The sequence below is a fragment of the Pinus tabuliformis genome, chromosome Q, assembly GCF_031772625.1.
Source record: "Pinus tabuliformis cultivar Carrire ecotype Pingquan chromosome Q, CPIR1, whole genome shotgun sequence".
Taxonomy (NCBI): Eukaryota; Viridiplantae; Streptophyta; class Pinopsida; order Pinales; family Pinaceae; genus Pinus; species Pinus tabuliformis.
The window spans coordinates 906352602-906377946 of record NC_142296.1 but is presented as its reverse complement, the minus strand read 5'-3'; the positions used below and the strand labels follow the sequence as shown (position 1 = coordinate 906377946).

The 25345-nt window shown below is 38.4% G+C and overlaps 1 protein-coding gene across 1 annotated transcript in view; it reads right to left on the bottom strand.

Annotated features, from left to right (window-relative positions):
- Window positions 1-3318: 3318 nt before the first annotated feature.
- The window catches only part of LOC149222395 (anthranilate synthase alpha subunit 1, chloroplastic-like), a 352329-nt gene continuing 330302 nt past the window's right edge, over window positions 3319-25345 (bottom strand). The window contains exon 16 of the mRNA XM_089387583.1: window positions 3319-4027. Coding sequence (XP_089243709.1) covers window positions 3704-4027 — 324 coding nt within the window. The 3' untranslated portion in view covers window positions 3319-3703. The remainder of the gene's footprint in view (window positions 4028-25345) is intronic.

Here is a 25345-nt window from a genome sequence, read left to right as displayed (position 1 = left end):
CTAGGTAGGTTAACTTGCGAAGGCATAACTTCCATATACAAGCTTTGATTGATGTGATCTAAGGTGTGGGCATAAGTTTCAAACCTTGCAATAGCAAAAGACATCGTTTGATGTCTCAACATGATCCTAGGAGATTTCAGACTGAATTATTCCATATTGAGACCGACAACTAAAATGAATACTGCAAGTCAATTCCTCCAATTTTTCCACTAAGAATGTATAAGGATACATGAAAAGTAGTGTGATCATCCAATCCAGATCACCAAATTAGGCTCAAACTACAAGGAATAATAAGGTCTAAAAGTTGTGTTGAGTTACTCTAATATTGCAATTTATTAGGATAAGTTAATTTTCTAAAATCAACAACAATGGGCATTGTATTTCCTAGACCTGTCATTGTTGGTTATTGTGATGTGATACTATGCTCTTTCCATTCATTAGGATAAGTTACTTCTCTAAAATCAACGACAAACATAGTGTTAATGACAAATAAGAATCAAATAGTTATGTGTAATTGGACAATATTTATGATTGTGCAAGAATTTGAACCCAATCCCAATTGGTTTACCCCCCATATTCCTGCTTCTATGATTTATGATTTGGGCTTATTAAATTTTCAGGCCGGCCAAAAAATAAGATACGTTTTGTCTAATATTACAATTAGTCTTTCTAATCATGGCCACCAAGTGCACCGCCACTAATGAAGATATACAATGTGTCCTTTACCATGATTACCAGTATGCAAATATCGGATTGATTCAATTTGATCTAACCTTTTAGTCTAACACAGTTTAAACATTAGTTGTCTCTGTTATACTTTAAATTGTTTCTCAAATGCCTTAATAGGTGGTTTTGAATCTTTTGAATAATAATACCCATATGGTCTTTTGTAGTTCCTTCGTATGTTGTCAATTTAGCAAATCAACATCTCAAGAGTCTTCTCCAATAATATGTCGAAGCTTTTATGTTAAAAATTAGTTCTTTGTTATTTAAAGAAGAAAACTTCAAATGTATATTTCCAAAAAGATAATGGGGTATAATTGTAGAGAGGAAACACCATGCACTAAATAAACTAATTTAATAATCGAAAAATATATAGTCAATGGTATGAGTGAAATTCATTGATATTATTAGACATGAACCAATGAGCATTGCAAGTACATCTCAATTAGTTTTCCAACCCATAGCAATAAATAGATTAACCACAGGAAAAGATAATTGGGTATACTTGTCGAGACAAAACACCATGCACTAAATAAACTAATTTAATAATCGAAAAGTATATATTAGTTGCATGAGTGAAATTCTTTGATATTATTAGACATTAATCAATGAGCATTGCAAGTACATCTCACTTAGTGTTCCAACCCATAGCAATAAATAGATTATAAGACATTGTTCACTAGTTCAATAATTCGAAAATCTATATTCAAGTATATAACTATAACAATGAAATTCATTGATATAATTTGACTTCAATAAATGAGTACTGCTAGTGCATCCCACTTTGCATTCCAACCGGTAGCAAGAAACGACAATTTTCTTGGAATGGCAGTATCACCATGTAGGATTGAAGGGATGAAAAAACACCAAGGAAAGTGGCCCTTCTATTTGCAAAACATTATATACTCACTTCTCTAAATAATCTAATAAAATATGCATTTGTGATTATTATTTTCAATTACAATCTGAAGAGAAAAGGGACCTAGAGTTGTATCATCTAATACTATCATCTATGGTACTATTGTAAATCCGTAAACAATTCTCACTCATCTTTGCTTTAAAATATTTGACCTTGCAAAATTTCGAATATTTGTTATATCTATCATGGATTTAAGAGCAAAAAAATTAGTGATATTGAATTGGGAAACACCACTTGTTAGCATTCAAAAAATGGGCATAAAAAGTGGAAACTTATTATACACATCTTATACATATTATCTCATATTCTTGGCATAAAATTTTCTCACGTAGGAGGCATAACAACCACCAACTCAAAGAAGTAAGAATGACAGCTCATTGAACTGCCTTGACTTCATAGAAAATTTTAGGTTTAGGGGTGAATGTTAGCCCTTTGGCAAAATTAAGGGGTTTTAAATTTTTAGTGGGCGAATATTTTTTATCATAGTACATTTTTACAAATCACCTCAAATAGTCCACCTTATTTTAAGGGAGAGAGTAAAAAAGGTAAATTTAGCCCTTCAAATTAGGAGTTACAACCTTCCATTCGCCCATTTTCAAGAATAGATTTTCAAGAATAGGTTTTATTTAAGTGAATCCTATGGGCCAAATACCATATTTATAAAAGAGGTATGGTAAATTAATAAAAATATAAATAAATGAGAGCTATGGTAAATAAATAAAACATTTTTTATATTTACTCCATAAGTCATCTTATATACATGCAAGGGTGTAAACAAATAAAAATATAAGTAAAGTGGAGGTATGGTAAATAAATAAAACGTCTTTTAACTTACTCAAAAGGTATGGTAAATAAATAAATAAACTAGACGTATGGTAAATAAATAAAACCTCTTTTTATATTTAGTCCATAACTCTCATTCTATTTATGAAGGCTCAAGAAAGAGGTTTTATTTAAGTGAATCCTATGGCCCAAATACCATATTTATGAACACTCAAAAAATGTGTTATATTTAGGTGAAACCTATGGGCAAAATACTATGGGACAAATACCATGGACTAGATTGTTATTAATACCATGCAAAAAAATTTATTAACCCTAATATTAGTATTAATAAAAATAAAAATGGCACATGGTATTGACCCATGGTATTCATCAAAATGGCACATGGTATTGACCCATGGTATTCACCTGCAATGTAGCCTATTTAAATGGGGGAATTAAACCAGCATAGATCCATCTTTACTCTGGATCTACTAACCCCCCAGAGGTATCGAATATCGTGATATGCAAACTAGCATAAAATGAAAAAAATATTTGATCCGATCAAGAGTAAAAATGGATGTTGTAATTTAATGTATGTTAAACATTTTAGCTTGGTTAAAATAAAAATAAAATAAAAATCAACTATTAATTTTTTAATTTTTATAAATTACTAATAGTAATTTATAACCTCCAGGTTTATGATAACCCATGGTATTGACCCATGGTAATACCAAGATCTTACAAGATTTATAATTGAGTAAAATATTTGCCATGCATAGTGAGAGATTCTCCAAAAAATTATATGTACATATTATATTATTGATAAAATCGCCTTCCATTTTTCCTATATACCATGGAGATTCGCCATTTATTATACATATAAATTTCGGGGTTCTTAAAATTTTCCCTGCTTGACTTGCATTCCATTTAAACAAAATGAGGTTGATGCCAAGACTATACAACTCCTTGGTCAAACCACCCTCTGCCAACATGGTATAGAATCTAGATATGTCATGAATATGCTAAGAAAAGTTATAGCCGGTATATACTTCAAATGAAAATAGCTACTTTCATGAGACCAATGATTGTAATATGGTCATTGTTGATCATATGGTTTGTTGAAATTCAAATGGCCTTTGGGTCCACTGTTGCTAATTGTGGGGTAGATATAATTTTCATCCACTGCTACTAATTATCAAGTTGATATAATTTCCATTTTACAATCTCTTGCTTCCCAAAATGGTGAAATGATTGGTACTACTTCAGGGCATATCTAAATTAGAACCACCAATAAAATCACGTATCAACAAATGTGGCTTCTGCAAGATCAATTGCTCTCCCAAGCCCAGCGGCCTTGTTGATGCATTCCCTATGTTCATCATCAGGATTACTATCTGCAACAATTCCTGCACCTGCTTGAAGATGTACAACCCAATCCCTGCGTTTTCCAACATCCTTGTAGGAATACATCATATCATATCGTGGTACAGTAGAAAATACCATTGTGCGTAGGGCTAGTGCAATATCCATGTCTCCATTATAGGAGATACCTCCAATTCCACCACTATATGGCCCTCTACGAGTTGGTTCAATTTCATCAATCAACTCCATAGCTTTGACCTGAGAATCATAAACAAAAGATGTTATTCACAAACATAAAATCTACCATTTATCAGAAGTCAAAATGACATGTTGAAGTACCAAAATGCAAGAAAATACAATGATGAAAACAATCATGTTAAAAACTTAACATTGCAACGGAATGTTTTGTTTTAGACGATCCTTGGTATCAATATTATAAAACAATTCCAAAAATCCAACTGTAGAACATGGGTGGCATTATACAAGGCAATAAATGCAATAGCGGATTGATAAATGCAACAATAAGAAAAAAGCATATTCAAAAGGAATAGAACATGACTTATAGAAATAGATAAAACAATACTAAAAGCAAAAAAATAAAATATTTTAGAAAATACAACATTAACATAGAAGTGATTATAAATAAGAACATATCTCCCTATGGTTCTTATAACTTCATAAGAAACAATACCAAATGGACTCACTCGTGAATGGACTAATGAACCATGAGGCACTATATCAAATTAAACAAACTTGCAAATGGATTAGATCCATGAAAGTCATCCTATCAAATTAAACACGTGTTAATGGACTCGAGAACCATGATAGGCAATATATCAAAATAAACTTACTAGTGAAGAGATAAGAGAAGCATGAAGGTAATGTATCAAGTTAGAATGTTTGGTTAGTATATGCATAGGATGTTTTTTCCTTTAAATGTATGAACTTCGAAAATTCAAAAAAAATGTTTTTTCACAAACATGTTTTCTTACATCTTTCAATTAAACGTATTTAAGGAATCGATTGTAACAAATGTTCAATTAAACATATTTAGGGAATGGATTGTAGCAAATGTTATACACAATGTTAGTGATCCTAATAATAATATTTCCTATTAATTATACAGGATAGCTCATAAGGTTATAATTATAATGGGGATTCGGTAGTTCACATGTAGACCTAATACTCTAGAGATCAGTTTTCCACGGGAACATATACCCTAGGGTGGGGGCTCCTCGGACGAAATAACTCCTAGGCAAACATTTCCCCACGTCCCCCTTTTGGGAAACTCCAAGGTCGGGGGTTATGTTTTTCAAGTGATGGAATGTGTTTCTCTTGTAGGGGTGACGCCCCCAAATTTTCTCCAATAAACATTAAAAATTTACAAATTAAAATTATTTAAAAATAAAAAAATAAATGATAAAATAAATTTTTAGAACATTTTTAACTAACCCTATGTATTTTTTACCATGCTATTTACCTTGTCGTCGCCTGACATTTTCCATTGTGATTTGCCTTGCCACAGCTCGACATTTTCCATTTGCAATTTCCTATTAAGATCTTCGTGATTCGGATTTGCCATCGACCGGGGTCTTGTGGTCTGCGATTTAGCCTTTAACAATTAACATCAACAAGGTTTGCTTGTGCCATTTGAAGTTGTGCGGTATGATTTGGAGCTGCATAATGCGATTTGGAGTTGCGATTTTGTAGTTACGCAATGCGATTTGGAGCTGTGTTTTTGTCACTTGGAGTCATCCTGATACGCCATCCCAAGCCGCAGTCCAAATTTTTTGAGCCACTCAGCCACCATCAAGCACAATTCAGTGTTATTTTTGACACCTCATTTCTATGTTATTATTCTATTTATTTCTTATTTTTAAATTTGTGGTATATCGTTTTATAATTTCTTTGTTAATATTTTTCTAAATCTCATGTTCATTGTTAGTAATTAGATTACCATTTTATTAATGAAATTTTAAAACACAATTATGCAAGCTAACAAAGGTCCAAAACTCAAGAAATCAACGGTGACACAAAACTTAAAAAACAACAACACGATTCAGAGTAACTCTAGTAACAACAGCAGTTCTAATTCAAATTATGAGGGTAACACTGATACAGTGGAAAATATTGCAATTCCAAGTGGATTTGGAACTTCATAAACCCCCACAGTGGAAAACCAAAGCAATGCCAATCTCCCCCCAAAGGGATTGGCTCACCATGCAAGGGGAACATTTAATCCCAAAAGACATTTTTATATAATATGTAACTAAAGTACTTGCTCCACCAACCAAGAAAAAAACGAAGGGGTGGATCACATGACCAGAAATGCAATATTTTTGGCCATCCCTGGGTAGGGAGTTACAGTGGTATTAAACAACACCTCTTGGGAAATGGTGGAAAATGGGTTAGTGTATGTGATAACTTAAAATGTTTGAGAGATCTAAGATTTTGAGGCTAGAATTTGGAGCTGCTCCACCAACCAAGAAAAAAACAAAGGGGTGGATCACATGACTAGAAATGCAATATTTTCGGCCATACCTGGGTGGGGAGTTACAGTCGTATTAAACAACACCTCTTCGGAAATGGTGGAAAAGGGGTTAGTGTATATGATAAATTAAAATGTTTGAGAGATCTAAGCTTTTGAGGCTAGAATTTGGAGCTAATGCAAAGGGCACCTTATGTAGCCAAAATGCCACTTTAGTTAAAGGTCAAAATGTGGAAAGGAGATTTAAAAGGAAGGCTAACACAGCCACCAATATTGGCAATATACCTCCACCATGTTTTGCTACAACATCTTCATCAAAAACTAAAAGGACTTCATTATAACGCAATGGGGCCAACCATGATGATATAGATGATGCAGTTGGTAAGTTCTTGTTTGCCAATGGCATTCCTTTCCATGTTACTCACTCTCCTTATTACAGGGTAATGGGCTAGGCAATTGCAAAAGTAGGGACCTCATATGTACCTCCAAGCGAAACCAAGTTGAGGACAACAATATTAGAATGAGAAGTGTCCAAAATTATTGTGCAGAAAAAGATTATGAGACAAATGTGGGTGAGGGCAGGGTGTTCTATTGATATAGATGGGTGGACAAGCATTGCAAAATGTCCAGTCATCAACATCATAGTTACATGTGTACATGGACCTTTCTTTCTTAAAGCTATTGATTGCTCCGGAAAGCGCAAAGATGTGACTTTCCAATTTGAACTTCTTCAGGATGATAAAGAATAGGTCAACCCTGCCAATGTTGTGCAAGTTGTGACAGATTTAGCAGCAATGTGCAGATCAGTTGGATTATTGATTCAGGGTAGATACCAGCATATTTTTCGAACCCCTTGTGTGCATGAGCTCAACAACGATTGAAAGACATTGGTGAAATTCAATGGATATCTACTTCGGTATTAGTTGCAAGGGATGTGCAGATGTTTATTTACAGTTATCACACCCCCTTAACCATGTACAGGGCTCACTCTAGGAAGACATTTCTCAAGCCCACAGAGACTAGATATGCCAGCTATTTTATTTTATTGGAGAGGATGTTGTAGGTGCAACTAGCATTGCAAGTCATGGTTGTTACTCTAGAGTACATCAAGTGGACAGAATCCAAGACAGAAGAGGGGAAGAAAATGAGGGCTCAAATATTGGAAAATTATCGGTGAGTAGATTGTACTTATTTGGTCCCTATCTTACGCCCTATAGTTGAGATCAATTGTTGTTAAGCTTGGCAACTAGGGCCAAACTCCATGTGGGTCATCTTATTAATGGCAGCTGATATTTTTCTTGGATCCCTCTCATTGAGAGGTGTAAGATTGATCTAAAAATAATCCGATTCCGATAAGTATTCATAGAGATATGAATTTATTTGTGTTATGGGAAAATTCGTCAAGGTCAGCCAACAACCAAATAAACCCCACATGTGCTCAACGTTCTAGTATAAATAGAGGTGCCTTGAAAGTCATTTGGACAAACTCACTTGGGATCTCTTCCTCTCCACTTGTCTTTGGGTTTTAGTAGGAGGAGAGATCGTAAGGGATAACGCTGCCCTAATGGAGAAATGTTCTACGCTATCTAGAGGGAGTGCCCTAGGTTCTACGCTGCCCTAATGAAGAAGCCCTAATCAACCTTAATGCAATCATGGAGGAGACTACTATAGTGCGGCAAGGAGAAGTTCTAAATTGCCCTCAACGTTGGTCTAGAAGAGACCTACGTTGCTATCCTAATGAAGGGACCTAGCCCTAGCCACAGATCTAAATGGAGCCACAAAATAGCCCTAATCGCAGTCATGATAAAAGCCCTAGCTGTAGGTGGAAAGGAGACTCAGCCGCAGATGGAGGAGAGCTCTAGCCTCAATTAAGGTAGAGGTCTGGCAGCAGTTACAGAAGACCTAACTCCGCAGTTAAAGGAGGCCTATAAAGAAGGCCTAAATCCGTGGTTAAAGGAGGCCTAAATTCGCAGTTAAAGGCGGCCTAAGCCCTCAGTAAAGAGAGGCCAGAATCATAGCAATTGAGGAGACCTATACGCAGCTAGAAAAGGAGACCTAGCCATGTAAGAAGGACCCTATGTGCATTGTAGGTGACAACATGGAAATCTATGTGTACTATAGGTGATAGCATGGAAATCTATGTGTGTTGTATGCGTTACAGTGGGACAGCAGTATACCTATACATGATGCAATATATGGACAGCAAGTACATGAAACAGTACGTGGAGCAGCAAGGTACAACATGTCTAGATGGGACAGCTAGTACATGGAGCAGCAAGGTACAACATGTCTAAATGGGACAGCTAGTACACGGTGCAACAAAGTCCAACAATGGTACTTGGGACAACAATGAAGCTTGATGGAGCAAGCAAATGGGGCAGCAGTATGGAAAACATGGAATGGCAATGTCACTAACAGTGGGACAACAGTGGCAGCATAAGGTGCAACAGTATGATGTGTATAGCATGGTCATGAGGTCCAGCAATGTGATGATGGGTGCAGCATGGTGAGGTGCAGCATGATGACGAGATGCAGCACAATGATAGGTGAAGGAGTCACCTAGGAGAATCAGTTGAAGCAGCATGTCTTCAGTTGATCTCATGTAGAGATGATATATTCTCTTATCTAGAAAGTCTAAGTGTTGACTTCGGTTGTAAATGCACTATCTCTCTCTCTCTCTCTCTCTCTCTCTCTCTGTTGACTTCGGTTGTAAATGCACTCTCTCTCTCTCTCTCTCTCTCTCTCTCTCTGTGTTGAACTATTCAAGAACATATAAGAAGAATTGATCAAGGGTTTCCCCACATTGGGGTTTGTCCTTGGCTAGCGCCACATCTTGTGTCCTCTTATCTTGGCTTGTCTTCAGCGATTTATGTTTATGTTCTGTCTGCAATTTACTTTAATGCTGAGGTGATTGCTAATCTGGAAAAAATATTGAGCTAACTGTGAAAATTGAATAAATTGCTCTAAGCATAGAACATACCTAAAATTAACATAGTATCAGAGCTGAGGTGAAGACAAAGCCCAAGCAAGAGTGAAAGAGCAATCACTGAGGACGGTTGGGAAAGGACAAAAGGATCAATGGATTCCTCATCCCTCTTCAAATTCACCAAGGGTGAAGTCAAAGCAGAGTATATTATCATAATGGTGCAGTGAAAGCTTCTGATGGCCTACCTACAGATCACTTCAATGGGAAGTCCAGATCTCAGGGTGAAAGGAAAGGCAGATGCCTTGCTTACAATAAGTTCGGCCATTATGTGAAAGTGTCCAAATGGCAGGGCATATCTCTTGATGAAGATAAAAATCATTCCAGGGACATCTGCAATGATCGGAGGATTGACAAATAATGTCGGTCATCAAGGAAACTGCCGACTCTTCAAGGAAAGCAAGGAACCCCATGTATGAAGAATCAAATGTTGTTTATGATAAGATCAAGAAGTGTTATCTTGTATTGGCCCTCCCCTTCAGATTTTGTGGGAATCTGGCTTATTGATTATAGTGCTTCAAGGCACTTCATCGAATAGAAGGGTGCTCTCTCGAATTTGGTAAGAGATGGAAACAATCATGGGATTATGCTTGGAGTCGATGCCACCTATCCTAGAAAGGGTGTAGGAAATGTTACCCCTCAATTGAATGAGGGTAACTCGATTCATTTACAAATCTCTTTTATGTACCTGATCGCAAGAAGAAACTGGTGTCCATTTCGGCAATGGAAGTCAAAGGTTTCAGAGTGGCATTCATCGATGGTAAGGTACGTGTTTGAAAATAGAATTTTCAAAAATGCTTTTACTCATGGGTTCAGGGTTGGCAATTTATATAAATTTCAAGGATGGTCCATTGGGGACCATGTCAATTGACACCTCATCTATAGCATCGGAGGTCTATTATGGGCCCTACCCGATGTGAATCAGATGGTGACTAGAATGCCTAAATTCAAAAGGAGCATGAAGGTACATGTCTGAGATGTACCGAAGGAAAATCTTACAAGGGGACCATTCCCCTCATGTAGCAAGTCCACAGGCTTGGAACAACCCGAGGGGTTTGAGATTCATCGGGAATCTCATGTATGCAGGTGGAAGAAATCCCTCTATGGCTTGAAGCAAAACACCCCGGGCATAGTATGAGAGGTTTGATAGTTGTCTGATAAAGTTGAGATTCACTAGGAGTGAAACAGATAACCATTGCTTGAAGGTTGTGGATGATAGACCTCTCATACCGACACCTTCTGAGGACGACCTATTTCTGACAGGTGCTGACCCTATCAAAAGTAAGAGGGAGTTGGATTCCAGATGTGGAATGATAAACTAAGGGCTCATGGCTACCTTGAGGATCTTAACTTTCAGGTGTTATATGGTAATGATGCCGGACCTGATTTGGGAAATGCCTCTAAGTTTCATAAACTCATTCACGTTGATGTTCTTGGTGAACTTTCGTCCGGACATATGTTTTGCAGTTAGCATGATGAGCTCATATATGGTTGAGCCTCACTAGATTGGTGCCAAGAATCTTCTGAGAAATCTTCAAGGCACAATCTCTCATGGATTGAGATACACTGCTGGAAATGTGAAGCTGCATGATTATTCGAATGTTGACTGGGCAGGCAGTGTGGAGGATCGCAAGAGCACTTCTGAGTGCTAGTTCTCTTTGGGTTCTATTTCGATATCCAGGATGAGCAGGAAGCAGAAGTCGGTTGCTATAAGCACCGTTGAGACCGAATACATAGCTACGAGTATGATCTCGTGTGAAGCTGCCTGGTTGTGGAAGCTCTCGAGTGAGTTGTTTGTACACATGATGGATACCACCGTGATCCTCTGTGTCAACCAGGGAGGGATTCGATTGTTGAGGAATCTCGTATTCTATGATTGCTCCAGCAGATAGACATCAGATACTACCTTATCAGGGATATGGTAAGTCGATGAGCGAGGAGGCTCCATCGCATTGAGACTGATGTACAAGTCGCAAACATTCTATCTAAGCCCCGGGGAAAGGTCAAATCTGTGACTTTCTCGAACGACTTGGAGTCGTTGAGAGACCTTCTTATAAGGGTCCTGCATGTTACATGCATTGAGCTCTGGGAGCTCTAGAGGGGGCTTGGGGTACTTACTGGAGCAACACACGACCATAAGGCAACTCACCCTCCCCTAATGGTGCGCTGTGTACAGGGTGAATGGCTCAACCTTCCCCTGTGATACCCCGAGGCGACTTAGGGACAGGATGATTAGTTCTCCTATCGAGGCATCCTACCCATGTAGTCTGGGACTCATGGGAAGTACCTCTCATCTGATCAATGAGCAGGGAAATGGGGTTAGGGACCATAGTAGTACTATCGATGGACACATCGTTGTATCTACCGTACTCCCTATGCTAGGATGACCTCCATTGATCTGGGATCAATGAAACTGATCTGGGATCAGTATGAGTGGTTTGAGACACTCTCTTGTGATATTGATCTGGGATCAATAAAATTGTCTTTAGGTCAGTAGAGAATGGTATGAGACATTCTCGATCAATTCTTCTTCTTCATGGTTCAGCAGAGCAGTGCAGGGCACTGATGGCAGAGGTAGTATAGTCAGACATATGGATCAGCGAATGGAGTTCTCCCTAATTGAGAGGATGTGTTAAAATTGGAAACTAGGGCCAAACTCCATGTGGGTCATCTTATTAATGGCAGCTAATATTTTTCTTGGATCCCTCTCATCAAGAGGTGTAGGATTGATCTAAAGATCATCCGATTCCAATAAGTATTCATAGAGATATGAATTTATTTGTGTTATGGGACAATTCGTCAAGGTCGGCCAACAACCAAATAAACCCCACATGTGCTCAACATTTTAGTATAAATAGAGGTGCCTTGAAAGTCATTTGGACACACTCACTTGGGATCTCTTCCTCTCTACTTGTCTTTGGGTTTTAGTAGGAGGAGAGATCCTAAGGGATAACGCTGCCCTAATGGAGAAAGGTTCTACGCTATCTAGAGGGAGTGCCCTAGGCTCTACGTTGCCCTAATGAAGAAGCCCTAATCAGCCTTAATGCAGTCATGGAGGAGACTACTATAGTGCAGCAAGGAGAAGTTCTAAACTGCCCTCAACGCTGGTCTAGAAGAGACCTAAGTTGTTGTCCTAAAGAAGAGACCTAGCCCTAGCCGCAAATCTAAATGGAGCCACAAACTAGCCCTAGCCGCAGTCATGATAAAAGCCCTAGCTGCATGTGGAAAGGAGACTCAGCCACAGATGGAGGAGAGCTCTAGCAGCAATTAAGGTAGAGATCTAGCCGCAGTTAAAGAAGGCCTAAATCCGCAGTGAAAGGAGGCCTATAAAGAAGGCCTAAATCCGCAGTAAAGAGAGGCCAGATTCATAGCAATTGAGGTGGCCTATACGCAGCTAGAAAAGGAGACCTAGCCACCTAAGAAGGACCCTATGTGTGTTGTAGGTGACAACATGGAAATCTATGTGTGCTATAGGTGACAGCATGGAAATCTATGTGTGTTGTAGGTGTTACAGTGGGACAGCAGTATAGTTGTACATGATGCAATACATGGACAGCAAGTACATGAAACAGTACATGGAGTAGCAAGGTACAACATGTCTAGATGGGACAGCTAGTACATGGAGCAGCGAGGTACAGCATGTCTAAATGGGACAGCTAGTACATGGTGCAGCAAAGTGCAGCAATGGTACTTGGGACAGCAATGAAGCTTGATGGAGCAAGCAAATGGGACAGCAGTATGGCAAACATAGAATGGCAATGTCACTAACAGTGGGACAACAGTATTGGCAACATAAGGTGCAACAGTATGATGTGTACAACATGGTCATGAGGTCCAACAATGTGATGATGTGTACAGCATGGTCATGAGGTCCAGCAATGTGATGATGGGTGCAGCATGATGATGAGATGGAGCACAATGATAGGTGAAGGAGTCACCTTGGAGAATCAGTTTAAGCAGCATGTCTTTAACTGATCTCATGTAGAGATGATCTATTCTCTTATCTAAAAAGTCTAAGTGTTGACTTCAGTTGTAAATGTACTATCTCTCTCTTTCTCTCTCTGTTGAACTAATGAAGAACATATAAGAAGAATTGATCAAGGGTTTCCCCACATTTGGGTTTTTCCGTGGCTAGCGCCACATCTTGTGTCCTCTTGTCTTGGCTTGTCTTCAGCGATTTATGTTTATGTTCTAATTGTAGTTTACTTTAATGCTAATGTGATTGCTAATCTGGAAAAGATATTGAGCTAACTGTGAAAATTGAAATAAATTGCTCTAAGCATAGAACATATCTAAAATTAACAATTGCTACACTGACACAGACTCTCCTAATCTTGGAGAAATATATGAGACTTTTGATAGAATGTTGGGTCAGGTAAAGGTAGTCATTTGTGAGAAATAATCTTCATGATCATTAATGGCCCCAATAAAATGCAAGTCTTTCTCAACCACAATCGCTTCTGCAAAGTTTAATGTCAATGTATCACTTGCAGCTCTTTTAATAAACACAAAAATATTGGTTGGAAAGGCAGTTGTGTAATAATCTTTAGTGATTGTGTCATGTGGTTGATCATCTGCGGGGAAACTATTCAATAAACGGTAAACCTTGATTGGAATCCTTCACTTTTTCCTTGTCCCCCATCTTAAGATTCTCGAGTTCTTTTAACAATATGACGGGAGTTCTTTTTTGAAATTGGGTGATTTTTCGAGAGGAGCTCAAATCTGCAATTAATTTCTTTAAATTTTGCACAAAAATCTGCAAAAAATGATTGGAGAGCCACCGTCCACGATTTTTGGTCAAAAAAAATTCTACAAAACAACTTATTTTATATCAGCAATATCTTTCCGTTCAGGCTCTGATTGGAACGACTTTATTTTTAATGGAGTATTTTTTCTCAAGCAATTCAGATCTCCAATTTGTTTTTGAAAATTTTGTACCAAATATATAGATCCAATCTGCCAACCCGTTGCCCCTATTTTCCCCAAAAAATCCCTGCAACAAAAAGAAAAAATATTTCATTATGCTTTGCCCAAGAAAAATCTCTCATACCAGTGGTAGTATATCTAGAAAATTATTTAAATCATTGTCGAATAAATTCCAAGACCGGCCCAAGGATATAAAATAGAAATGCATAGGCCAATCCTTCAAAAGATAGGCATTCATTTTTGCATACCAATCCTAGGAGCTTGCTTCAAGCCATATAGAGCTTTCTTTAATCTACAAACACGAGCTTCCATGCTATTTATCTCAATGCCTTTTGGTTGTTCAATATATACTTCATCTATACTTCCATTTAGGAAGGTTGTTTTGACATCCATTTGATGCATATTCCATCCCATAGTTGCAATGAGTGAAACCAAAGATCTAATAGTAGTGTACCTGGCAGTAAGAGCAAAGGTTTTTTCATAGTCTATTCCTTCCTTTTGTGAGCAACCCCTTGCAACAAATCTTGCTTTGTATTTTTCTATGCTTCCATCAATGGCATGTTTGATCTTATAAATCCATTTGGAAGTGACAACAAATTTTTCACTAGGTCTGGGAACAATTTCCCAAACCCCATTCTTCATGATAGATTGATATTCTTCCTGCATTGCTTTCTTCCATTCTTCTTGTAGAGTGGCTTCTTCGAAAGTAGTTGGTTATGCTTCAATTAACCAAGTTATGTATGTTGCATATTCTGAGTATCGTTTAGGCTTCTTACTAATTCTGAATGTATCCTTTATTGCCTTATGTCCTTCGGCTTCATCAAGTGTAGCTCTCAACCATTTTGGTCTCCTCTTTTCTTCGGGAATGGTAATAGGTTGAATAGGTTCACTTGGTGCTTATTCTTCTTGGTTTGTAGGTGAATTGTCATGTTGCTCTTCTTCTTCAAACAGTGATGCTTCTTCTTCATTGGATTCAAAAGGTATATCCTTGGACTTGCTTCGAGAATGGTAATAGGTTGAATAGGTTCACTTGGTCCTTATTCTTCTTGGTTTGTAGGTGAATCGTCATGTTGCTCTTCTTCTTCAAACATTAGTGCATCTTCTTCATCATATTCAAAAGGTATATCCTTGGGCCTTTTGTAAGCATGATTTTAATCAAGTATAACATCTCCGCTAACTTCAATTTGTCTTTCTTCTTTGGTGTAGATTCTATAATCCTTTGATGAAAGGCTATAACCTAACAAAAATACCTTTTTATACTCATAGAGTCTAATTTCTCTCGCTGTCTTTTGGTACATGAATGTATACAGGGCATCCAAAGATTTGGAGATGGTCTACACATGGCTTCTTCCCTGAGAATCCTTCTTCCAATGTCATATTATCAAGGATCCTATGAGGACTTGTATTTTGTATGTATATCGTTGTCATGGTTGCTTCCACCCATAGGAATTTTGGTAGGTCATGATCAAATATCATAGTTCTTATGCATTCCTCAATTGTTATATTATTCCTTTCTACTACTCCATTATGTTCGGGATTGTAGGGAACTATGAGCAACCTCTTAATGCCTGCTTCTTTGCAATAAGTTATAAGTTCCTTGGAAGTGTATTCACCCCCATTGTCAGATCTAAGAGTTTTTATCTTCCTTTTGGTTAGGGTCTCCACTTCAAATCTAAATTCCTCGATCTTTTCAAATACTTCATCTTTTGTCTTGAGAAGATAGAGCCATGTCTTTCTAGAGTGATCATCAATGAAGGTTACATAGTATTGATGACCTCCAAGAGATTTATCAAACATAGGTCCACATACATCAAAATGAATGAGGTCTAGTATTTTTTTAGACCTTGTGTCACTGCTTGGAAAAAGTTTCCTAGTATTCTTTCCCAAGGCACATCCCTTGCAAACTCCTTCATGGTCCTCCTTAATGTCAGGGATGCCCTTTACCATTTGACATAGAGAGGGTAGTTTCTTGTAGTGAATATGTCCATATCTTCTATGCCAAAGTTCGACGGGACTAATATGTGAAAATTTCAACTATTGCAGCAACTAGAAATTATTCTTCTAACTGTAAATTAATTAATAGTTTATTTGCCCACACAAACAACAAATAATTCACAACTGCAATTTTCACCAAATTAAATTTTGCGCCAGATAAACTGGAATCTGAGAAAATACTGGCACACACACATAAAAATTTGACACAGTTGTTTTTTGACAAAATCGGTGCAACAACTTAGGGTTTTAATTATTAAGCAGTACTGAGAAATCATGAGTACAACTTGATGCCGAAATTTGGCAATCCTAGAGAGAAAAATACTGACAAAGATCTAGTGAGGAATTTTCCTCACCCCACAAGCAATCTGGGCTCTAACTGCTAGCACCAAGTGAATCGTCCAAGCAGATTATGTGCAGGCCTGCATCACCATAGCGTAGTCCCACACTCTGTCTGAAATAGTGGCTACTCAAGCCATCATGTTTGTTGTTAACTAAGAAATTGTCCCTCTAACACTCTAGAAAAAATTTCCAGCCTCTCGAACTGAAACTTAGCTTCTCTCCAGTGAAATCGAATTGCCTCTAAAGACTTCTGTGCAGCCCCTGTCTCAGCCTCTCTATGGCTATCGCTGCCTCTCGACAACGTACTCTCTGGTTCTAGAAAATCTTCCTTCAGACTCACTGTCCTTGCCCCTCTCTGTCTCTCCTTCCCTTCTTTGGCTCGAACTCTTCCCGCAATTGTTGCTACTCTTTGGAGAAATCGAACTACCCAAGGAAATCGATCTCAAATGTGTGTTCTCCATCTACCCATCGACCTCCTTTTATAATCTCCAGTTGGAACTCCAACAGCCAAGATTAAAACATAATCGATGGCTGAGAATATTTCTGGATTGATCTGTGTGAGTTTCTAGATTATTCACACCTTTCTCAATTAATATTAATTAATTAACCCCTTTTCCTAAGTTTAGACTTAGGAAATATTTAAAAATACACTAATAATCTAATTGAGACACTTCTAGGTGGAATTTCCATAAACGATTTCTGGGTTATGGAGAACTCTTGTGTTTTAGCCTCTCCAGAAAGTTTCGAGACTAGAACACCTTTGATGCTATAAAAACTAACACTCCCTCTTAGAGAGGAAGGTGTTCTAGTGTTGCATTACTGCTACAACACCTTATCTTTGCATCACCCTATGTCACATTGTTGATGTCTGGAAATTGTGACTACTTACCACTTCCCATCAACCATTGTGCAATTGTGATGTTGCATTTGTGTTTCTATTGACACTGCTATATTGTTGCCAACTATGCATCTACACTGCAACTCCCTCTCATCTGTTGTTGTTGGTACTGCAACTGCCGCAACTAATAAGCATCCTAAATATTGAATCAACTGTGTCTCATGTTGCATCTGTCTCTTGAGTCCTGACCGCTACTAGCCTCTTCACTATCCACTAAGGAATTTGTGTTGTTGTTGACTGTGCTATTGAGCCTCCTACTCTGTTGTCAACACTGCTCAGCACTCCTCATTACCTAACTGCAACTAGTCTACAACTTGCACTCGATAATCTGAATACATCACTGGCATTGATCCATCCTGCTACTGAATAATGTGGGCTCTCGTAGCAAGGTAATGATCCATGAGGAGGACACCTCAATGGACCCTACCCAACCCTCTGCAACTTTGGGATTATAACTCCATATCGCCACACCTCACTCCTAGAGGTATAGTTGCAAACATGGCGAAATCTTCCTCCAACCCAGAGGACAACTTGTCTATCATTGTGGATGTAATCGTTTGGTCTTGTTTCTCCTACTTGTCCTTCTTCCTAAGAGGACATTGTATACTGTAGTAGCCAAACTCGCCAAAACTAACGCACTTGACCTTAGATAGGTCCTTCTTCTTCTTCTTCTCCCCCTGTCCCTAACTGGGGCCCTTTCAAGCAAGGGCCACATTCTCCTCCTCCTTCTCACCACTGGAGCCCTTATTGTTGCTTCTGTTGATGGTGCTCTTTAATATAGCTCAACTCAACTCCTCCTGCTGCAAGTCTGACCACATCCTATCCCATCAAGGCAATGTCTCTCACGCCTCGGCCCAAGATACTTTGGACAAAGACTTGCCACTCCTTTGAGACATTGTTCAATGCCAATTGTATAAGCTATGTTGGTTGAGGTGCCTCCCCAATGGTTGCAAGTTGATCATGGACTTCCTAAATCCTGGTGAGGAAGGAATCTATGCCTTCACCCTTCTACAGACTGATGCTTCTCAGCTTCTCCTGAAGGAACATCTTATGTTGCTCAAAAGTGTTCTGATATAGCTAGACAAGAGCATCCCACATCTCCTTGGGAGTATTCTTTCCAGATATATGTGAGACTATATGGTCTCAAACACCATCCAAGATCAACCGCTTTGTCTTCGCCATCTCTCTCTTGCATTCCTTCAGTTGATCTGCATCCTGGGGAACTTCCACTACATTATCTAGATAGGCTTTCAAGCCATGTTCATCCAACAGGAAGGACATCCTAGCCTTCTAGATGACAATTTTGGAGGCTCCCTCTGTTGAAGAATCTAGGGCAAAGTAGTATAGTGTGATTCTTCATTATTTGATAACAATTTGTGGAGTCCTTTTACTTTTCTTGTTAGCTTATTCTTCTTCTTATTATTATTAGTGCGTATGTTTGTACTTCATCAAACTGCTACCAAACATAAAACAAGAACACAAGATGTTGGCTCTCTGCCAGGGCCAAAACCTCTCTTCTCTTGAGAGGAAAACCCTTTAGTGAATTTCTCTTATTGAAGCTTCTATTGATCAGTGCCAAACCCTAGACCCATGACTAAGAGATCCTCCAAGCACAAGTCAAGTCTCTACTCCTTTCTACACCATATACCCCAACACTTTGTTTCCTGGCAATTCGTCTTCCTACTTCCGCCACTTCGTTCCTCTTGCAACTTGTTAGTAACCTTGTAGTCCTTGCTCTAGAGAAGATACTTTTGATGAGACCCTTCTCCTTATGATGGTTCCTTTCTTCTCTTCACCAATCAACTAACTTGGATGACTGTAATGTAGGGTTGTTGTGACTGCAGAAAGAGATCTGATTCTCACACGTGTGATTGTTTTCTACCCTAGAAAACAGTGTTTTTAACTTCGGTCTTGTTCCTTCTTCCTTTGTTTGTGAGGGCTTCTCCTTCGCTCTTAGATGGAGGCCTTGTAGACCTTAGTTTCTTTCCCAAACAGTGATGAATGTAGGACTGATGAGCTGCTACTCTTATGACCACAGAGAGGGATCTTTTTCTCGCACGTGTGACTATGGTTTACCCTTAGAACAAACTTCAAGACTTCGGTGGTGTACCCTTTTTCTTCGCTGCCTTTGGAGACCTACTTACTTCGTCTTACTTGCCTTCTCCTTCGCTGATTTCAGAGCTCTTGTTGTGTGTTGTATGAGGAGTGGAGATCCTCTATAAATAGAGGTTTGTCCCTCCTTTTTAGGCCGACTTGACTATTCATTAGGCCGACTTGGTTGTTGCTTGTAGGTCGACTTGTAGAGTAGACTTCAGATGGTTCTTTGGTATGGTTGTATGCCTGAATGAGCTTCTTGATGGTGTCATCGCTTGCAGGAGACTTGTGACTTTGTTGGGAGGTATTCTCTTGACCATAATACATATACATACAAGTATAACATGCCCTTAAGGTCTTCAACTTATTCTTTTGACTATTTGACTCACCTATAGCACTTTAAATTGTGCTAGACCTATTTCAAAGAGCAAGAAACTCATTGACATATATTATAAAAATAATATTTCTTTTTCTTGAATAAATACAAATATCAAAAGTACATTTATGAAGATCGAACCTAGTTACATTTCCTTCAACACTCCCTCTTAACTAGGGAGGTATTCATACAACATTACAAGGTGTTTGGCTATTATCAATCTTGAAGAATTCACATAAGAGAAATTGGATTTGCAATCCATCTGTTATAGCATCATATTCATGAGCATTGTCATAGTGCAAGGCCTTGACTAACAGCTCCATCTCTTTACAAGACCATGAGCTACAATGTTGGCAATACTAATGATTTATAGACACCCTCATCATTGTCTCTCAAGGTACATACCCACTCGGGTGTTCACCAAGTATGACCTTCTAGGACTATTCTTATCTTGGGTTCCCAGCCCTCAAAGGATATTGGTCCTCTTGCCTACTCTTGTCTTAGATGCCCTACACATCCTCAAAGAGTATCAGATGCCAGATGATTACCCAATCCTCCCATTCTTTCTTCCTGAATGAAGACAAGAATGTTGTGTCTAACTGACTTACGGTTGTTAGTCCTAGTCTAGTGCATGACCCATGAAATGGAAAACACAATTGTCACTCCTTTGTAATCAGGGGTGATCCAAAACTCCCTCTTGATCAGGGACTTGTTAGAGCTCCCTCTTAACTGGGGACTCTTTCCTTCATCAGCAACTTCTTCATGGGTTCTTCAGCTGCTTGATCTCCTTCCTTTCATAATGACATGAAGTCTTTGTTCGAACTTCTTCTACGTAGGGCACCATCCATCGATCACTTTCCTTCTTGGTTTGTCATGTCATTGCTTCGTGGAAAGTGACTATCAGGTTTTTCTTGTCATCTTGGCTACTCCTTTGTCATCTTGTCCATGCTTCAGAATACTCTTCTCATGGATGCTCCATTGTGCTTTCTTGATTACATGTTTTGACCTAGTAGCCCATCATGACTTCATCCTGATATTGCTTCAACATTGCCTTTTCTTTTGTTGGATGGCTTCTTCGTCGCTACATCTTTGTGGAGTAGAATCAGTGATCTGCACTTTTTACATCTCCAAGGCCTTCATAGATGTCAAGGGTCCTTTCTTCCTTTACCAGAGTTGTCATGCCTTCTTTCGGGAGATATCTTTTAAGGCATTTTGTCAAATAGTGATTCTTAGTGATCATGATGTTCTTCACATGCTTGATCTCTTTCTTCATTAGCTTCTTTTCAGATAGATAGGTCAACCATCTAATGCTTCTTTGTGAGAGCATTCCTTCATTGCTTGTTTTCTCGACTTGTCTGCATTTCTTCTTGCTTCTTAGTCAGCAATCTTATGCTCCTTATGTGAGCATATTCTTTTATTGACCTTCATTGCATTGGTACATGCCTTCGAGCATATTCTTTGGTGAAAGAGATTCTTTCATGCTTGATCATGTTATAGAATTGTACCCATGACTCAATAATATATATATGAAAACATGACTTAAACTTTGATGCATACATACCTCATCTTGATTCTCCTTTGATCATCCTTTGGTGTGGCCCTTCTTGCTTCATCTTAGCTTGTCTGCATATCATTCTTTTCTTGAAACCCATGAATGGGATTCCCAATGAGACATCTGCTTTGGCCCATGAACCTTCTATTGAAGATTCCATCATAGGATCCTAAGATCCTTGCCTTGCAAATGTTTCCTTCCTTTTGATGATGTAGGTCTTCTAAGATTCTTATCATGATCAATCATGTATGAGGTCCTATACCAGGTATCCTTCTTCTACATGAATATCTTGAGCTATATCTACCATGCTCCTATATTCTAGAAGATATTTTCACCCATGCATGATTTATTCTTATTCTAAATGCTACATCTTCATGAGTATCTAGAATTATATGTACATCATGCTTCTAGACTCTAGAGGATGATTCTAGCCATGCAATTTTAATTTATTCCTACATGCTCCTATCCTACTCAAAACTTTGAAAGAAGTCTAGAAGTAAAGAGTTTGACCTAGTCATAGTAGAGATCCAAAGGATCTTCCTTCTTTCGCTTCATTCCTTCTTCTTTCATCTCTTGACTCAAGTGAGCTTCTTCCCTCCTCCTTTTGTTATTGCTTTCCTTCTTAATCTTAGGGAAATTCCTTTTGTAATGTCAATATTCTTGGCATCCAAAATATTGGATCTTGGACATGTCTTTGTTGTTTGTTCTTCGTGGACCAAACTTGCCAAATTTACCCTTTCTTTTGGCCATGGTAGCAAATGCTTGCTCCTTTGATCCCACATCTTCTTTTTCCTTAAGTCTGGTTTCTTTTGTTCTGCATAGAGACCACATTTCACTAAGAGTGGTTGCTTCCTTCTTGGCATATACACTAGATGTGAAGTTTCCCCACTCCTCAGATAGAGCATTGAGTACTACAGTTGTCATTTATCTGTCAGACATGACATTCCCAAGCTCTTGAAGTTGATCTCTCATTTCAGAGATTTTCATGAAGTAGGGAGCTATTCCTTCCTTTGTTGTCTTCATCTTGTATAATTCATTCCTCAGAGATATTACTTCTCCGGTTGTGGATACTGAGAATAGCTCTACTAGCTTATCATAAATTTCTTTTGATGTCTCAAACTTGGAGACATAGGGAATGAGAGATTGATTCTATCAGAATCCTTTGAGCTCTTATCTCATCGTTATTGTACTTGGCTAAGGCTTGAATCTGTTCCTTAGCAGGGATAGTGATATTCTCTTTGATATGCTCTAGGAGTTCATTCTCTTTGAGTAGTAGATCAGTCATCTTCTTCCATGCAAGAAAGTTATTGGTACCTACCAATTTATTGCTTTCCTTGCAAAAATACATTGATGTATATTCAGAAGGGAACTGTAATTTCTTGATAGATTTTGAGATGTAATGGATTTGCTACCTCCTTGAAGGCTTGATGGCTTTTCTTCCCTGGATCTTGATGTTTTTCAAGTGGAATTGCTTGGTGATGAGGTTTGTTTGAAGACTTGTAGCTTGATGTAGGTCCTGCTTCAATCTGTTCTTCTTTGTGGGTGCCTTTATATAAGGCTCTTCTTCTAGCTTTGTAGACCTCCTTGATGAATGATGGATTGTAGACCCTTCGTGACCTTCAAGTAATTGAGACTTCTAGGCTTGATGCTTTAACTTTGTAGATGCTTCCCCTTGATGAGTGTTCTTGAGTTGCCCTATCCTTGATGTGTCACCTACACTCTGATACCATGTTGAAGAATCTAGGGCAAAGTAGTATAGTGTGATTCTTCATTACTTGATAACAATTTGTGGAGTCTTTTTACTTTTCTTGTTAGCTTATTCTTCTTCTTCTTCTTATTAGTGCATATGTGTGTACTTCATCAAACTGCTACCAAACATAAAAACAAGAACACAAGATGTTGGCTCTCTACCAGAGCCAAAACCTCTCTTCTCTTGAGAGGAAAACGCTTAAGTGAATTTCTCTTATTGAAGCTTCTATTGATCAATGCCAAACCCTAAACCCCTGACTAAGAGATCCTCCAAGCACAAGTCAAGTCTTCACTCCTTTTTGCACCATATACCCTGGCACTTTTTTCGGCACTTCTTCCAGCACTTCATTTCCTAGCACTTCGTCTTCCTACTTCCGACACTTCATTCTTCTTGCAACTTGATAGTAACCTTGTAGTCCTTGCTCTAGAGAAGATGCTTTTGATGAGACCCTTCTCCTTATGATGGTTCCTTTCTTCTCTTCACCAATCAACTAACTTGGATCATTGTAATGTAGGGTTGTTGTGACTACAGAAAGAGATCTGATTCTCGCACATGTGATTGTTTTCTACCCTAGAATATAGTCCTTTTAACTTCGGTATTGTTCCTTCTTCCGTCGTTTGTGAGGGCTTCTCCTTCGCTCTTAGAAGGAGGCCTTGTAGACCTTAGTTTCTTGCCCAAACAGTGATGAATGTAGGATTGATGAGCTGCTGCTATTATGACCACAGAGAGGGCTCTTTTCCTCGCACGTGTGACTATGATTTACCCTTAGAACAAACTTCAAGACTTCGGTGGTGTACCCTTTTTCTTCGTTGCCTTTGGAGACCTAATTACTTCATCTTACTTGCCTTCTCCTTCACTGATTTCAGAGATCTTGTTGTGTGTTGTATGAAGAGTGGACAACCTCTATCAATAGAGGTTTGTCCCTCCTTTTTAGGCTGACTTGACTGTCCATTAGGCCGACTTGGTTGCTGCTTGTAGGCTGACTTGGTTGTTGCGTGTAGGCCGACTTGTAGAGTAGACTTCAGATGGTTCTTTGGTGGGGTTGTATGCTTGAATGAGCTTCTTGATGGTGCCATCGCTTGGAGGAGACTTTTGACTTTGCTTGGAGGTATTCTCTTGACCATAATACATATACATACAAGGTATAACATGCCCTTAAGGTCTTCAACTTATTCTTTTGACTATTTGACTCACCTATAGCACTTTAAATAGTGCTATACCTATTTCAATGAGCAAGAAACTTATTGACATATATTATAAAAATAATATTTATTTTTCTTGAATAAATACAAATATCAAAAGTACATTTATGAAGACCAGACCTAGTTACATTTCCTTCAACACCCTCCAACCTATCTTGATCTTTAAGCTCAGTTATGGCCATCTTTGAATTTGATCGAAAATCTCCCTCTTCCTCTGCTTGGTTGTTGAATCTACGACTTGCACTTCCTTCAAGAGTGAGAAAAACTGCCTGCAACAACTGCCAACTACAACTGGGAAAATCAAATTTCTAGGCTAGAAACCCTCTAAGAGAAATTCTCCCTGTGACTGCCTTTCTCTTCCACCTGGCACTGATTTTGTTGATACAAGACCCTTTTGCACCCAAACAAGGAATTTGCCTAACAAAAATACTGGATTGTTGCTCCCTCTGCCCGCTGGAATCACTCAATCTGGCAAATCGAATTTTTCTACCTCGTTGCACTAAAAAATTGAACTTCTTCAAGCAACTCGCAATACCTGGCTTAGGCTCTGTGCATCCCCCGAAAATTTGTCATGTTGCTCCATTTGCACAGCGAATTTTTGCTTCCGCTTCTGAGCTTCCCCGTCTAATCAAAAACTCGCTCGGATACTATGTGAAAATTTCAACTATTGCAACTGGAAATTATTCTTCTAATTGTAACTTAATTAATAGTTTATTTTCCCCCACAAACAATGAATAATTCACAACTGCAATTTTCAAAAAATTAAATTATGCAAAAGATAATTTGGAATCTGAGAAAATACTGGCACACACATAAAAATTTGACACAATTATTTTTGGACAAAAATCCCTAGAAAACCCAACTTGGGAAAATCGGTGCAGCAGTTGAGGGTTTTAATTATTAAGCAACAGTGAGAAATTATGAGTACAACTATATGCCAAAATATGGCAATCCTACAGAGGAAAATACTAGA